This window comes from Ceratotherium simum, chromosome 3 (assembly GCF_057802395.1).
Source record: "Ceratotherium simum simum isolate JZ-2026a chromosome 3, ASM5780239v1, whole genome shotgun sequence".
NCBI classification, from domain to species: domain Eukaryota; kingdom Metazoa; phylum Chordata; class Mammalia; order Perissodactyla; family Rhinocerotidae; genus Ceratotherium; species Ceratotherium simum.
This window is the reverse complement of record NC_141902.1, coordinates 159,867-177,145: the sequence shown is the minus strand read 5'-3', so window position 1 is coordinate 177,145 and position 17,279 is coordinate 159,867. Positions and strand designations below refer to the sequence as shown.

The 17,279-nt window shown below is 46.5% G+C and overlaps 1 protein-coding gene across 1 annotated transcript; it reads left to right on the top strand.

Moving 5' to 3' along the window:
- Window positions 1-229: 229 nt before the first annotated feature.
- PTGER2 (prostaglandin E receptor 2) lies at window positions 230-16,793 on the top strand. Its single transcript, XM_004436331.3, is given in 4 exon segments — window positions 230-1,782; window positions 12,914-13,120; window positions 13,122-15,280; window positions 15,535-16,793. Coding segments are annotated over 3 exon segments (1,293 nt in total). The 5' UTR covers window positions 230-732; the 3' UTR covers window positions 13,158-15,280; window positions 15,535-16,793.
- The last annotated feature ends 486 nt before the right edge of the window (window positions 16,794-17,279 follow it).

Sequence of the window (17,279 nt, the reverse complement as noted above, 5' to 3'; positions counted from 1 at the left end):
CTGAACATTTTCTTTCAAGACTGAGCTTGAGTGGAGAACAATGTGCAGTGGTTTCAAGCTGCGTCTTCAAACACAAGTCTACACAATTACAAGGAAGTTTTCTTTTTTCCTTTTTTTTTTTTAAATGGTTGCTTAAACAAGTGGTTATCATTATGATGTTGACATAGGAAAAGGCGAAATGCTGGCGAACGAATCAAAGCGCTAGTGCAACAGGCAGCTGGGCCGCTGGTTCGGTCCCTGGCTGGGCGGGCTTGCACTTCCTCCCCACTCGGGTCCCGCCCTCTTCGTGTATCTTCCTGAGAATGTTAAAAAAAGAAAGAGAACATATTGGTCTTACTGCAAACCGTCCGTGGTGTCTGTTGTTCCGTCTTTTTCACTTCTCACGGGACTGGGTCCTCCCGGCTTCCCTGCTGTCTGGTGAGCTGCCCCGCCTTCTGTGAATTCCGCGCAGACCCCGCAAGTTCCCGCGCGCGCCCAGCCCTCTGCTCAGCTAAACGCAGCCCCGCGGAGGTCCGCCGGCTCCGAGCCCCGGACCCCCACCCCGAGAGAGCCGGTGGGCGCCCCGCGGGGACTGACACCTCCCGCCTCCGGGGCAGCTGGCGGGCGCCCCTGGGACATCCGGACGCCGCCCCGAGCGCGGCCCCGGGAGGAGGCGGAGGCGGAGGTGGAGGCGACCCCTGGGCGCGGGCGCGGTGGGCGCGGGTCGGCGGAGGAGCGTGGAGCGACGGCCGGATGCTGCAGCCCAGCGGCCTCTCCGGGGCGGGACGGCTGGAGACCCGGCCGAGCCTGCCCTCCGCGAAGCCTGCCCTCCGCGCGCGCAGGGGGCCGGAAGGGGCTCCGGACTCGATCCCTCCCCTTTTCCCTCTGGGTCTCGGAGCGCCGCGGCTCTCAGACCCTCCTCCCCCCAGGTACAGGCCGTCTCCCTCCCGACGCCCCACCATGGGCAATGCCTCCAATGACTCCCGGCCCGGGGACTGCGAGGCTCGGCAGTGGCTCCCCGCGGGCGAAAGCCCGGCCATCAGCTCCGCGATGTTCTCGGCCGGGGTGCTGGGCAACCTCATCGCGCTGGCGCTGCTGGCGCGCCGCTGGCGGGGGGACGCGGGCCGCGGCGCTGGCCGCGGGAACTCCGTCTCCTTGTTCCACGTACTGGTGACCGAGCTGGTGTTCACCGACCTGCTGGGGACCTGCCTCATCAGCCCCGTGGTGCTGGCTTCGTACGCGCGGAACCAGACCCTGGTGGCCCTGGCGCCCGAGAGCCGCGCGTGCACCTACTTCGCCTTCGCCATGACCTTCTTCAGCCTGGCCACGATGCTCATGCTCTTCGCCATGGCCCTGGAGCGCTACCTCTCCATCGGGCACCCCTACCTGTACCAGCGCCGCGCCACGCGCCGCGGCGGCCTGGCCGTGCTGCCCGCCGTCTACGCCGCCTCCCTGCTCCTCTGCTCCCTGCCGCTGCTGGACCGCAGGCAGTACGTCCAGTACTGCCCAGGGACGTGGTGCTTCCTCCGGCACGGGCGGACCGCGTACCTGCAGCTGTACGCCACCCTGCTGCTGCTCCTCATCGTCGCCGTGCTCGCCTGCAACCTCAGTGTCATCCTCCACCTCGTCCGCATGCACCGCCGGGCCCGGAGGAGCCGCTGCGGACCCTCCTTGGGCAGCGGCCCGGGCGGCCCCGGGCCCCGCAGGAGAGGGGAGAGGGCGTCCATGGCGGAGGAGGTGGACCACCTCATTCTCCTGGCTGTTATGACCATCACCTTCGTCGTCTGCTCCTTGCCTTTCACGGTAAGTCCCTCACGTCCGCAGCCTTCTCACACTCCGCCTTACTCCCACCCTCTCCACTGCCACACCAGCTTTTGAAACTTGTAAAAACATGTCCTAATTGGTAAAGGTCTGTAGCCTTCCCTCTGCCTCTCACCATCACCCCACTTCCTTCCTCCCCCAGCCCTGGCGTGTGCGAGTGTTTCTCACACAGTAATATAATCCCCTGGAAGGGAGCCTTGGCCCTCCACTAGGCCGGCCGAGCTCCCCACCCAAGAGTCAGAAGCCCCTGGACAGCGCCCCTGTCACGCCGCGAACGCCTGGCTCAGGACCCGAGCAGGAGGCAGCCCCAGCACCCTCGGACGGCTGTCGGTATCCCCCGACTTCCCTGAGCGGTGGTCAGCCTCCGGTTCCGTCCGCTGGTGCTATCCTCCAGGCTTTCCCTCCTGTTTCCCCCAGGGCAAAGGTGGCACCCAGCCCAGAGCGTTGAGAATGGTTCCAGGTGAGAAGGGCTCCTGCTGCAGAAGTTCAGAGTATTCGTTATTTATCCTAAAAGTTCTGCCAACACCTAGTTTACAGGTTTCTCAGTTTACATGCTGAGTGTGTAACTCTTTGTGCCCTGAAAATTCATGCTAGAGGAAAAGATGGTTGCTTGGAGGAACCCCTTGCTAAGCTTTTGAGATCCCTCTAGAGGAGGCATGTGCATCTTCTTGATGTCACCGTCGGGTATGTACAGGTGCCCTTCAGCTTATAGCTGTGCACGATGTAAGCACAAACCGCGCGCGAAGTGGCTGGTCCATCTTCAGACCCTGCGGTGACCCAGCAGGCCAGAGGCTGCCTGGGGAGCTGAAGCACAGGGGCCTAGGCTCTGAGACGGGCTGGCCTGGTTTGGGCAACCTCAGCGTCAGTTCTGTGGTGCTGCCTAAGGTGTAACACAGCGGGCAGAGCCTGGGGTGTGTCTGAGAGTGGGCCGGCCTCTTACGGAGAAGCGGGAGATAGGCATTTTGGTAGCTTCACTTCTTAATCTTCAAGAGAACAAGACTGGCCCTGCAGGGAGTAGGAGATCAACCATGGCTCCCACCTGCCACAGTTTGGGAGAAAAGAGAGGGACAGTGCCTGCCATCAGGGCCTGATCTGTAAAAGCTGAAGAAGTAACTTTATCCTACTTCCCACCTCTGTCACTGCTTTTGATTATCTTCATACGCTCACCCTCGGGTGGGACAGGACGTGGGGTCCTAAAAGCCTGGATATGACCTCCCCCCAGATTGACTCCCTTTCCTCGCTGTGTTCTTTGCTCCCTGGTCCCCACTGCCCTCACTCTTCTACCCCGTCCTCTGTCAGGGTGCAGGCTGGTCTGAATCAGTAAGTTACACTTTGGGGGCAATGAGATGGAGGATGTAGAAGGTACCCTGTGAACTAGGGCCGTGAGAGGCTGTGTGTCCCGTTACACCCTGAGCTGGGGGATTTGTGCGGCAGGAATGCTGTGATGCGGAAACCAACGTGGCTTCTCTGCAGTTGTTTTGTTCTATTGGTAGAACCTTTCAATTATTTTAGGAGCTAAATCAAATTTTGGAGGTTGGGGCTACAATGCAGAATGTGTATCTATGAGAGAAAGCATTTCAGGTTCCACTAAATCACTTAGAATTCAACTCGGGAGACAGAAGCCATTTCTGATTTGGGGAGTACCTGCCTTGAACTGGTGGGGATTAGTGTGTCAGTCATGGGGTTTTATCCATTATCTGTGAGTGTATACATAAGAATCTCCCCCACCGCTGCTACTGAAATCGCCTGGGAATGGGCCCGGAGGTAACCACCACTTGTGAGAAGGGTTGTTATTCACTTTCCTAAGTCCTTTAGAGGAGGAGAACAGGAGGAAGAAGATCTCTCCTTCCATCGTGACTGACCCGCTGGACAAACTGTATTTTTAAAATAAAGGCAGTGATTTTCAACAGGTTCCCGAGTTTTCAAGTAAATTTGCCTTTCATCCTGAATTCCATCAATGCCACACACTGATTTTCAATCAGCCATCTCCCTCTCTCTCTCTCTCTCTCTCTCTCTCTCTGTCTCCTCTTGATTTAATATCAAGCCCAGGGCAGCTCCAGAGTTGCCAAATGCAAGAGCTAGGAGTCTGCTTAGATGGACTGGGAGAGTAGGTTTGCTTTGAAGCTGTGTTTTTATTTAGATGCCTGTTTATGGCCTGGGGGGCCAGAGGAAGATCATGAGGGGCTTTAGCTCCCCCAAGCCACTGCTTGGCATTGACGCCATCAGCACATGTTTTCCAGCTTTGCTTCTGCAGATATGCGTGGCAAAGATTCTGAGCAGGGGAAAAGCCTAGAGTGAAGGTAATCAGAAACTCGCCAAGCCCACTTCTTGCCTTGGGGCTGACATGACCCACTTTCCAGATGGCGTAGATAATCCACTAGGCACAAAACAGATACTGGAACCTACCTTAAATGGGAAGTGTCAAGTTACCTCCTAAGAAGGAAATTTACACTGACCAAATTTATTTTGTCAACAGATTCTTGGCACTTCTTAGGATCTTTCATTTCCGTGGCACTGTAAACCTTATGAAATGCTGTACTAACCCAATTTAAGTTATTTCTTGGAGGGCTTATCTGATGTTTCAAAACTCATGGCTACTGTTTGGGGCATACATTCTGCTATTTCAAAATGCTTGCTCTGTACCCCAGGGGGCACTTTCCCCCCATGTTCTTTTAGTTTACTTCACACTAAAACTGTGGTCAGAAATGGCCCACACCAATCTCCCACTGGAGGCAGGAATCATTTCCACATGTCCTAACCGGGGGCACCGTTAGATTGCCTTCAGAAATTCTCCTGTTCCTCTAACAGAGCACACGCAGCCCAACAGAAATACAGCATGAGCCACATATGGAATCTTAAATTTTCTAGTAGCCACATAATAAAAAGTAAAAAGAAACAGATGAAATTGATTTTAATCAGTTTTAATCTTAACCAGTATAATTTATTTTAATCAATATAATTTACTTAACTCAGTATATCCAAAATAATATCAATTTCAAAATGTAATCAATGTAAAATAATTATTAATCAGCTATTCGAACTAATTTTCTTCCTTATGTCCCAGAAGATACTGGCAATTTACCCTATCTCTGCCTGTTCCTTCCTCAGGATAACAGAGCTGCTTTCTATGTCCCTCAAAAGTGGGCCATGGCACGGGGCCAGTAAGGAGGAGGGTTCACCGCTGTGTACCCAGTGGAACACCAGGACTTCAGGAGTGTGGGCAGGAAGGGGGTGGGGATTTAGGAAACCTGGAACTACTAATATCAGCCATCGTCCCGAGGTGTGGGTAGGTTAGAATTACTGCTTCCTCCAACAATGCCAGTCTAGGACTTCCAAAGTTTAGAAGTGAAACTACCAAAATGCCGAATGCCCGGGGCCCTGTAATGAAGTCAATAGCTAACATTTTTGAGTGCTAATTTTTACACACACTAACTCATTATCTTCACAACAACCTATAAACCTATAACAACCTATAGGTATTATTATTATTCCCATTTTACAGATGAGGTGAATAACTTACCCTGGGTCCCACAGCTAGTGAGTGTTGGAGCCAGAATTCAAAGCCAGGCAGTTTACGCACCGAGGCTGTGCTCTTAACCACAATACTCTCGGGAGAGAAAGTGCTCATTTCAGGGCTAATGTATGAGAAGATTAATCCAAGATCTCATAAGAGAATTGTGACAATGTTAAAAATATCTGGACCACTTTCCCTCTTAATTCCAACTTGTTCGCTTTAAAAATAAAATGGCAAAGACCTCTGTCTCCCTGTAAGATCAAGGGACTGAGCTGGGGCCAAGTGTGTGTTCCTTTTTTCTTCTCCACAGACTCTATGAATTAAAAGGCTGAGACCAATATTTTAGGAGCTTGCTAATGTAAATGCTGGTCTAAATTAAGAAATAGTCAGATTACCGCTCAGATAAAATCTTCCGTTGGTACACGTAAACCATTTCTTAAGTGATAATAAAAAGCATGTGGTGTTTAGGAAATGACATTATTTTGGCTGTCCAATATGAAATCTGCCTGGGACCCACAATGTATTCCAAACTGTTTATGCACTAAAGGGAGATTGTATAAATTAATAAATTCCTCCTTATGTTAATCAGTGTTGTCATTTCACAGAGACAAATAGAAAGTTTCTTCCTGAAATGGGACAGAACACAGGAAATATATCAGACCTCCAACCTTGCCTCAGATACTATTTGTGTCTTAATTTCCAACCTATACCAAGCCACGTTCTCACTCTTTACTAATAATTGTGGATAGCTTCTGGTCATTTTTAACTGTTTTCCACATGCCATTAGGATAAAGTGCTAATGGTTCTAAAATTTCAAGAATGAACCATTGACTCATTCTAAAAATATCTTCATCTTTAGAAATTCTTTAGGGCTATAATTTCTAGAAAATCTGATTAGTAGAAATCTGACCTTTACCATACAGAACAAACTCAAGTAAACAGTACTGGAGTTTCCTGTTCACTCTTGGTAATCTATGTAAAATGTAACATGATTGGGGGCTGTAAAACTGATATGAAACTGGTCAATTACATACATGCATGATATCACAACTCTAGTAGGGATGAAACAGAAATCCAGAAATCGCTATGCATAGCCACGATGAACTTTGCCTGGCAATATTTGAAGTTAAAATCCATGAGCTACTGGAAGATCCTTCATCATTCCTGCATCGTTGATGATGTGTTTGGGGATTGTTGAAAAGGTTTCGATACACATGACCTTTAAGAGAAAGTTCCCCTGTATGAGTGTTTTCACTTGACACCTTTAACTTTGCCATTTGACATTATGAAATGGTGATTGTGAATAAAGACACAATTACACTGAGTTCTTAAAATTTAGACAGCAAGAAGCATAGTCCTTTTCCCACAAGAGACGTTGTGCCTTATGTCTACAGCCCTGGCCAGGCTGATATTCCCTGGTGTTTCAGATGAATAAGGCTGGGTCCTCAGCTTAAAGAAGAACAGCTTTGGGGGATGGTATATTTCTTTTCTGGCCTGTCAAGAGCCCATCACAGGGGCGGGCCCCGTGGCATAGCGGTTAAGTGCGCACGCTCCGCTGCTGGCGGCCCGGGGTTCGGATCCCCGGTGCGCACCGATGCACCGCTTGTCAGGCCATGCTGTGGCGGCATCGCGCATAAAGTAAAGGAAGGTGGGCACGGATGTTAGCCCAGGGCCACTCTGCCTCAGCAAAAAGAGGAGAATTGGCATGGATGTTAGCTCAGGGCTGATCTTCCTCACAAAAAACAAAAAGAGCCCATCACAGTATTGAGTTAAAAAAAAAAAGACTAGAAGTGGTGGGTGACTGATCTCTGGAGACAGTGTGTCAGGAAGGCAATCGACAAGTCTCTTTCTGCCCAAAGGCCCGGGGCCCAGCTTATCTGCAGCTTGGTCTGCCGGGTTTCCGTGGTTCTCCTGTCTTCCATTTTGAAGTTTCCGACCACCACTCCTATCCTTATCTTGATCTCAGGTCCGTTGTGCGGCAACTTATATCACCAAGGTGTACCAAGCTTCATTTTTCTCAGAATATTTTGCTGCCTAAAATTGCCTCCCTCTAACAGAAAAATAGACTTGAGAATTCTGCAGTTGGGACATACATGTGGTGAGAGGGGCTGGGGACAGGGCAAGTGCATTCCAGGAAGGCCGAAACTTCCTCTCGACCAGGGTCCCTAACCTGTGCCCGTAGATGGTGCATGGATCACTGTGAAGTCATTTGCATAATGTTGTATTTATCTGAGTTCTGGGTAGATGGGTCACTGTGTCTGTCATTTTCCTGAAGGGTTAAGAGCCACCACCCTGGAGTATAGAGCTGGAGCTCTAAAGCCAGCATTAGCGCTCTGTTGTGTCCAGTTCTGGGGTCACCTGAAGCACAAGGCAGGGGACACTCTCCAGTCCTGGAGCCATATCCATGCCCCAGTCTTCCCTTCTGGAGGGAAGTTGGCTCCTGTTCCTTCTACCACAAAGCACCTGTGATTTGGGGAAATAAGATTCCTTAAAACATCACATACCTGGAAAATAATCTCCCCACAAAAGTGTTTTTAAAGAATGGGTTATGCAAAGCCTATAGCCAGGACACCCGAATGTCTTTCACAAGGCAGATAAACCTGTAACAACCTATGCCTGCGATTTAGCTGTGGAAAGTGTGGAGAAAGCAAGGTCCCAGGACAGCCATGTAGCTACTTAGATATAGTCGTGGTTTTTAAATCTATAAACAGGAACAGTGATACCCACAAGCCTTTGTGGTGCCTTTGAAAAGAAGTCTCCTACAGACCCATAATTCGGTCCGTGAGTGGTGCATTTCCCGTGCGACTTGACATCACAGGCTTTTTACACAGCTGGCAGCAGCTGTGCGGCGGCTACTAGGAGACTTAGGTCTCACTGCTGTGTGGTCCACAGCTTCCCTGCTTACGGAGTGAGATTTGGGGCAAGGCAAGGAGCTTCTAAGCCTTGGTTTCCGCCTTACTAGCCTGGGGTAATAACACTGTGCATGTTCGTGTAAGGGTTGAACAGAACAAGACACATTGCTCAGCACCCTGCGTGCACACATAGGTCTTCAGTAAATGCTAGCTGCTATCTCCATAGGCTTCAATTTCCAAAGCAAAGTCCATTCCAGGAACTGAATTCCTGAAGCTCAAAGCATGTGCTCGACTGGCTAGGCCTAAGGGTGTCTTTGTTTTTAAGTGTGACAAAGGAATCATTTTTGACTATTCAGGTGTTGGGTAAGGTTCTACAGCAGTGGCTCTCAACCGTGGCTGCACAGTACAATCCCCTGGGGAGATTTTAGACACCGCTCCCACTCCCCACCCACATGACAGCCCAGATTGATTAATCAGCATCTCTGAGGGAGAGAGCAAGCCACCTGTGTTTTTAACGCTCCTTATGTGATTTCAACGAGCAGCCAGATCAAGTTCTCATTGCTCTAAAATTCTGAACTCACTAGGTGGTTGTATTTAGGGTAGGAAAGTAGCTGAAACAAACGGTACCCAGCCGGTGCCACAATGACGTTTTCCACAGGAGGCTGCGGGGATTCTATAGAAGATAAATCCAAAAAATACTGATTTTCATCTGTGCCGCTTTATAGGTATCACGACAAGCTCTGTATTCTTGTGGGGTTTTGTTTGTTTGTTTGTTTGTTTGTTTTTGTGAGGAAGACCAGCCCTGAGCTAACATCTGATGCCAATCCTCCTTTTTGCTGAGGAAGACTGGCCCTGGGCTAACATCGGTGCCCATCTTCCTCTACTTTATATGGGACGCCGCCACAGCATGGCTTAACAAGCGGTGCGTCGGTGCGCGCCCGGGATCCCAACTGGCGAACCCTGGGCCACCGCAGCGGAGTGTTTGCACTTAACCGCTTGCACCGCCAGGCTGGCCCCCAAGCTCTGTATTCTTAGCAAAGCCCTGTAGAGAGACCCCACTCCAAGGACGAGAGTCACTTGACTTGTGGAGATTAGCACTTGACACTTTTCTCATGGCAAGTTTATTGGTAGTTACACAAAAACATATGTAAATTTTACCAGCCTCTGAAGCTGAATTACAGAATATCTTTGAAACATTATTAATTAATTGATTTATATCCGTTGTGTCAGCCTTTAGTTGAAATACAGGATTGGCTGGAGGGAGAAGGGAATGTGGAGTTATTGTTTAGTGAGTACAGAGTTTCAGTTTGGGAAGATGAAAAAAGTTCTGGAGATGGATGGTGGTGATGGTTGCTATTCTGTGTTTTTTTTTTTTTTTTTCGTGAGGAAGATTGTCCCTGAGCTAACATCTGTTGCCAGTCTTCCTCTTTTTGCTTGAGAAAGATTGTCCCTGAGCTAGCATCCGTGCCAGTCTTCCTCTGTTTTGTATGTGGGAAGCCACCACAGCGTGGCTTGATGTCACAGCGTGGCTTGATGTAGGTCCACGTCCAGGATCCAAACCTGTGAACCCCGGGCCACTGAAGTGGAGTGTTCCACTACACCACTGGGTTGGCCCTCTATTCTGTGTTCTTTTATGTGATGGTGAGTCAGGTGTGGCCGCAAGAGGAGCACAGAAGAGACTTAGGAAAACAACATTTATTTTATGCACAGGTCCTAGAAACAGCAGGCACTGCACAACACACAGGGCCAGGTCGGAGAGTCCTGCTGTAGGGCAGGAGGGAGGGGAGAGCCTGGGCCTGGCCTTTATTGGAGTTTCTGAGGGAAAGGCAAAGTAGGTGGAGTGGACATGTTAGGAATGGCTGCAGGCTCTAAGCTATGGGAGTGCCTAGTTGCCTGGCACCAGGTCCTGGGATGATGGAGGCAGAGGACTATTCCCTCCTGGAGTGCAGGGCAGATAGAGGAGCTCTGCACTGGTTAGTTGGCATATCAAACAGCTGCTCCTGGGTGAGCCCTTGGGCGTCTCTAGGAATTGGCCAGCCCAGGGAGGGGCAGTCTGACCCCAGCCAGAAAGGTTTTAACACGTCAAAACATCATAATGTACAGAAAATATAAAAAATACAGTTACACAACAATGTGCATGTACTTAATACCACTGATTGTACCCTTGAGAATGGTTAAAATGGTAAATTTTATGCTATGTATATTTTATAATTAAGAAAAAAAACAAACCCAGGATCCACAAGATCAAAAACGGTGAACTCGAGGCCAAAGACAAGAACCAAAGGAAAAAATGGGAAGATAGAAGACAAAACTTATATCAAGAACTTCGAGAGTCACTAAAGTGTGTCTCTTTTCCAAGGGTAAAAGAAGAAATTGTCTTCCACAAAATAGTGGCCACCTCCTGAAATGCAGTTTTAAGCATTTCTAAAACTTTCCCAGCATAGTGGATGAAGAGGAAAGGAAACAAATAGTACAGAATTGCTTCATTCTCTAAAGCTATTTTTCACTTCTCATTGCTGTGTCACAGTCTAAATGGGTCAGGAACTGTGCTGTGGGTTATTCTGCACTGAAAACCTGACTCATCTTCGTGAGTGAAGCTGTGACGCCAGAACGCTGAGCCCTGGGTTCACTGCCTATTTTGGCTGGCCAAAGCAGTGTTGATTCTTCGGTGAAACTAGATCATAAACTCGGCTACAAACTTTTTCTACAACAGAGAGCTCAGTTACGTGTATGTGTGTCTAATGTAACTAATATATTTTAATCTATCAGACTTATGTACACTAGTATTCTGAATTTCTAAACTTAAAAATCACTCCTTAAATACACTGTGTAAGTACTGTATATTTCTCATCCGAAACAGTTCAGCTGACAAGAAAATTATTGCTCTATCGTGCATCCCTACTTAACTCTTCTCTCCGTAATCAAGGAAACCCTGATTTCTTCTTTTCTTCTTTTGCCTTACTCGTCTGCCAAGTCTTTTCTCCATTCCCTGCGCCAAGATTCTCTGGCATAAACACCTGTGGCGGCCAAACTTTCCTGCCATTGCTGCAACATAAGCAGCCTGAAGATGACGACTTTTCTCCCTCCCTCGCTGTGATTTGCTTTGTACATGCAGTTGCCAGATGCATGCAGAGTGAGTCCCAGGGACAGGAAATAACCCTTCCTTCTTCTGGCGAAGGCAGTGGATAGAGGGAGTGGCTCACCGGCTCTCGGGCTGCCACGGGTGAGGAAGTCCGGGGAGCACAGAAGAACGGATTTTAAATGACTGGGTGTGATTGACACTTGTTTTCCTCTTTTCTGTAAACTGTGTGGAAGTGTTTGATCTTTATTGAGCATATAGTATTCCCTTCCTTTCAATCTAACCAAAAAGTTGTGTTGCTCCGTAAATATCTAAGGACTCAGATGAGAGCTGGTATTCCAGTGACAACATTGGTCACTGTGTAGACACTTCAGCTTTCCAGTATTTAGGACATTGTTCTGAAGACCTTTGCTCTAATCTGGGCGACCCAGATGTAGCCCATGGTGAGCACTGCACTGGTGCGGAGGGAGTCGGAATTTGTGTCCTGACTCGGGCACTAACCAGCCCTGGGAACCTGGCAAGTCACTGCCCTTCTCTGCACCGAGGTGTCCTCGGTGGTAAAGTGGAGATGGGAACAATAACATTGTGGATCTCTTACCAAGTGAGCACTGTTCTAAGTGCTTGCACATATCACTTCCTCTCATCCTCCCAACAACCACTGAGGTAGGTATTGTTATTATTATCGCCCATTTTAAAGATGTAGAAACCGAGGCACTAAGAGGTTACTTTTATTACCTGTGGTCCCAAAACTGTACACAAGGCCAGGATTCAGACTCAGGCAGTCCAACAGCCAGAGCCCGTGTTCCCACCAATGACATTCTGTTGTGTACCCTCTCTCGCTGAATTGTCATAATTAAATCAGATTAAGTATTTGGAAGTACATGGAACATGTTATTATTAAATTTACTAATGTTCACTTCCTCATCTGTCAAAAGGACACTGTAGGGGCCGGCCCAGTGGCTTAGCGGTTAAGTGCGTGCGCTCTGCTACTGGTGGCCCGGGTTCGGATCCAGGGCGCGCACCAACGCACCGTTTGTCCGGCCATGCTGAGGCTGCGTCCCACGTACAGCAGCTAGAAGGATGTGCAGCTATGACGTACAACTATCTACTGGGGCTTTGGAGAGAAAAAAGGAAAACAAAAAACAAAAAAAAGGAGGACTGGCAATAGGTGTTAGCTCAGGGCTGGTCTTCCTCAGCAAAAAAGAGGAGGATTGGCATGGATGTTGGCTCAGGGCTGATAGTCCTCATAAAAAAAAGAAAAAAACGGAGACTATACTTCTGTTTCAGAGTAGAAATAAAGTGTGTTTAGTCCCCAGTACAATTCATGACACGTATATCAGATTATTGGTAAGTGGGAGCTACTAATATTATCATTATTGTTATTATTAAAAGAATTCTTCGTGCCAAGAATAGTGCACTCATTTCCCTCCATTCCCAATGACAAGACCAGGACATTGCACCTGGTATTAATGTTAGGTGTAATCACAGAAAACATGATTTCCTTCATTATGATTCAGACGTGGGAGAAGACTGAGATTTTTACTACCCGCCTTTCACCACCACTAGCACACAAAAACATGGTTTGCTTTTGTCTTAGGAAACTGCACAGTCTAAGCCTGTCCGCTACAATGTAAAATTAACATCTTTTTTCCCTTTTGCTTTTTACAGATTTTCGCGTATATGGATGAAACCTTTTCCCGAAGAGAAAAGTGGGACCTCCAAGCTCTTAGGTTTTTAGCAATTAATTCAATTATCGACCCTTGGGTCTTTGCCATCCTTAGGCCTCCTGTGCTGAGACTAATGCGTTCAGTCCTCTGTTGTCGGGTTTCATTGAGAACACAAGAGGCAGCGCAGACTTCCTGTTCCACAGAGTCTTAATGCCAGTAAACAGCCTGACCTTTGTGGACAGTAGCGAAGAAGTGCTTAGTTAGCCAGCATCTGGAAGATCATTTTGAAATGGTTCCCTGGAGAAATCAAAAATGTTAGTTTATAAACAAAATGAAGCTACCCTAATAAAACAGAGTAAACAAATATTTCAACAGTGGTTTGGGCTACAGATGTGCTGACAAGTCACTTCGTGGAAGGTGTCAGAGGATCTATAAAACCTACCCTCAATGAGCATGTTATACAGCCTTTAGAGGAACAACTTACTGCATTTACGATCCAGTTGCCTTTTGAGTTAAGCTTTCCCGTTGAAGGAGAAAGCATGTGGTTTTGTAATTTGCTTAAAACCTTAAATACTTACTGTGTTTTCTATTTTAATCTTCTATGCTACTACCATATTAAATATACAGTGTACAGTCAGACCAGATAGAGCTTCGTATGTATTCTCTAGAAAGTCGACATGTGGGAGCAACCAAGCCCAGTGTCTTGTGGTTGCCTTACAAATCTTTTCTTTGGAATCCAGGTTGAAAATCACAGGCACTTAGACTGCGATGTCTGTGTCTGTGGGGTGCTGTTTCGTCACTGCAGTATGACTCTGAGAAGAGTGGGCTCAGTTGGTTAACGTCAGCTTTTTCACTAACTCCCAGAAGCTATGTATCAGTGCTAGGTTTTTTATTTTATAATGTGCATTGTGCTAATAGTAATCAAGAATACTTTAGCAATTTTCCTCTCAATAAGAAATAACAGAATATGAAGAGTTAATTCTGATTAATACTCTTCATTCTGTTTCTGGGGGAGGATGTATGTGGCTACGTCTAAAGCCAAATAATAGGATTAAAAACTGAAAAATCTGGTCAGTTCTTCAGATACATTAGAATTCTTTTAATGCTGGAGTTGAGTTAATCACTCACATCTGCCTTATAGGATGACTGTGTTGTAGCGAAATTCGAATGTCTATATTTTAACTGGGGAAATGATTTGACTCCTACTATATAGGAAATCATATGAGTCATATCTTAATGTATTTCTAAATCTAAATGTTTGGCATAGTGTAAACTCAGCATCAAAATATTTCAGTGAATTTGCACTGTTTAATCATATCTTAGTTACTGTGTAAACTCACCTGAAATGTTACAAAAATAAACTATAAAACAAAAATTTGAAAATGGAATAGTGTTTGATGAATTCCCCCAAATAACGTTTTATAGTGTAGATACAGTATTTTTTTTAAGTGAGGTAAAAGTGGAAAAAATATGTTTAATTTGGCAGGTTTTAAAAGTGTGGTTGTGTTGTAAATTAGAGTTTATAATATTCAATTAGTATTTGGTATTAGAGGATTATTTTCCTTACTGCATGATCTTCAAAATACTAGAACCACATTGTTATTATTATTTTTTTGCAGTAAGTGTTATTACAGAATAGCTGTTGCAAAAACCGAAAAGGGATGTTATTTTCTTTTCAAAGTCCCATTGGGTTGCTTACGTAAAACCATTTCCTATAGTAATTATCAACCTGCTGATCACTGAGAGCAAATGCAGACCAATCTAGGCCTCAGTGTACCATGACACAAACAATCTAGGTCAAATCAGCTCTTATTTTAAACAGAATAAACAAACGATTTGCTTTTTCACTAATTTAAACAAACCAGGCAAAATTTAACTTAACTAAAATCTGGACATGTAAATAAATCTTCCCTGTCCACCAAGAATTCTAAAGTTAAGAAATTGTTTTAAATAGGACGAATTAGGCTCATGGGTAATTCCTAAACATAAAATTCTGAAGTTCCTTTGATTCTGGAAGGTTGATTACTTTTATCAATGACTTTTTTTCCCTCCAAATGAAAATGTTAACTACAATCCTTCGCTGCACCTCACAACCCCCCCAAATTCTGAAATAATACCTACGACCTTTAAAAAAAGCAAACTTGGACATAATATCACTAGTGGGAACAAAATGATTCACGCTTGGGGCCCAAAATATAAGAGTTTAAGCCATTTATTTAAGAACTGGTGGCTTTCTAGAGCTTAGTTTCCTCATGAGCTCCTGTTCCTTGCACTGTGTAAAATGACTAAATTCTGTTATTTCAGTTGCACTGATATATACATAGAAAGAACTGAAAGTAAATCGCCTACTATTAATGGCAATTTAAAGGTAACAGAGGGCCGGCTCCGTGGCTTGGCGGTTAAGTGCGTGCGCTCTGATGCTGGCGGCCCGGGTTCGGATCCCGGGAGCGCCCTGAGGCACCACTTCTCCATCCAACGCGAGGCCGGGTCCCACGTACAGCAACTAGGAGGATGTGAACCTATGACGTGCAGCTATCTGCTGGGGCTTTGGGGGGAAAAAACTGAATAAATAAAATTTTTAAAAAAAAAAAAAAAAAAAAAAAAAAAAAAAAAAAAATAAAGGTAACAGAAAAAATTACTTAGATTAGATATGTAAATATTTCCTTTCCAAAAAGTGCATCACATCAGACTTACCTGTGTAAGTTTAATGACTCATTTTCAAGTTAAATAAAACACACGGAACTTAGCCTGGTATATTAGAGAACTGAGTTGTGATGAAAGGAGACCTGCATTTTATTCCTTGCCTTCAAGGGTCAGTGGAATGAAAAGGGAAAAAGAAACTAGTGAGTGTTCACCTCAGAATGCTAGCCGCAACTTCAGGTGTCCAGAAATGGGTGGGCCAGAGCCCTGTGTTCTGAGCTGAATTGTTCCTGGATGGGTCACTGTGGCCCCAGGTCGTCTTTCCCAAGAGAGAGCTGGGAAATTCTGGAACTAAATTGTGGCCTTGAATCCCCAGAGGCCTGATAGGGACCTGAGTTTGCTTAGAAGCTACAGAAAGCCTCCAAAAGACTGGAATCTCAAAGTGGTTTGGACCCATGCCAACCTACAGCCAGACAGGAGCGCTAGAAACCGCACCAACCCAAGACCACCACGCTGGAGAGGCTGCAAGCCCTGAGCCTCGGGGAGGGCGCCTGCCACCTACATCACCGCATTCCTGGTGTCAGTTAAGTGCTTGGCACCCCTGCCTGCTCGTGTCGAGCACTTTGACAGCATGCTAATGCAACATCAGCTCTGACTTGAATTAAGAAAAACAACATATTCAGGTTTAGAATTTGAGGACTTTGAAAGGCAGGGGAAGACAATGAGCTTGCACTTCAGCAGAATTTTATTTCTGTCACTTAGGCAAATCTGCTGGTTTTGTGAATTGAGGAAGAGCCCCTTCTTGAGCCGTTCACAGAGCGCAGTCTTGAGCTTGTAGTCCTGCTCATGCAGGCAGTGTTGAGACTCGGGCATTGGACGACTGTCTGCCTGCAGCGAACTCTTAACTCCGCCGGATCTCCTCTCCGAGTGCACGTCTATGACATACCTCCAATTACCTAACAGCATCATAATTGATTTTTTTATAATTTACAAAGCATTTGATCACCTGAAATACATACTATGGAAATATTATTTTAGCAGTTCATAAAAGCTATGGTCTGCTTTACACATGGGACCAAGGCCATGTATTGGGCATTAATTTTTATTTCAGAAAGTTACTCTCTTTTTTTTTTCTGGTAACTAACTTTTGTTATTTTTTAAATTATTATAAGTAAATTTTCTTGAATTATTTATTTCCTACAAAATGTATGTACTATTAAAGGTCAATTTGAGTGGTTTGATTCTGTGATCCACATGTTTCATTTTTTAAAATCTGTCAAGTCAAATATATCAGCAAGGATTCCAGCAGAAAGAGATGGCACACTCAAAGGGTAACTGAGGACTGTTGAATGAAAGGAATTTTACAGAGGGTGGGCAGGGTGAAAGGAATCGGCAAGCATGGTACAGGATCTCTTGGAAGCTGTTACCACTCCCAGGCTGAAAGGGACACGGGAGAGCCGGAGGAGATGCCCCCCAACGGGAGCTGTGGCCTTAAGCCGGGAGCACGGCTACAGCCAAACCGCGGTGAGGGAATGAGGGACTAATTCCTGGAGGACGTCTCCTTCATCTCTCTACTCTTCTGCCTGTTCCTCCCATTGGCCAAACCCAGCTGTAATCCAGGAGCAGGGAACATGGGAGTGCCCTCCAGGAAGCCCATAGGACAGGGGGAGGGTCGATTGAGGGGCCAATGGAGAATATCCAGTATACACAGATTAAAAATATGTGTT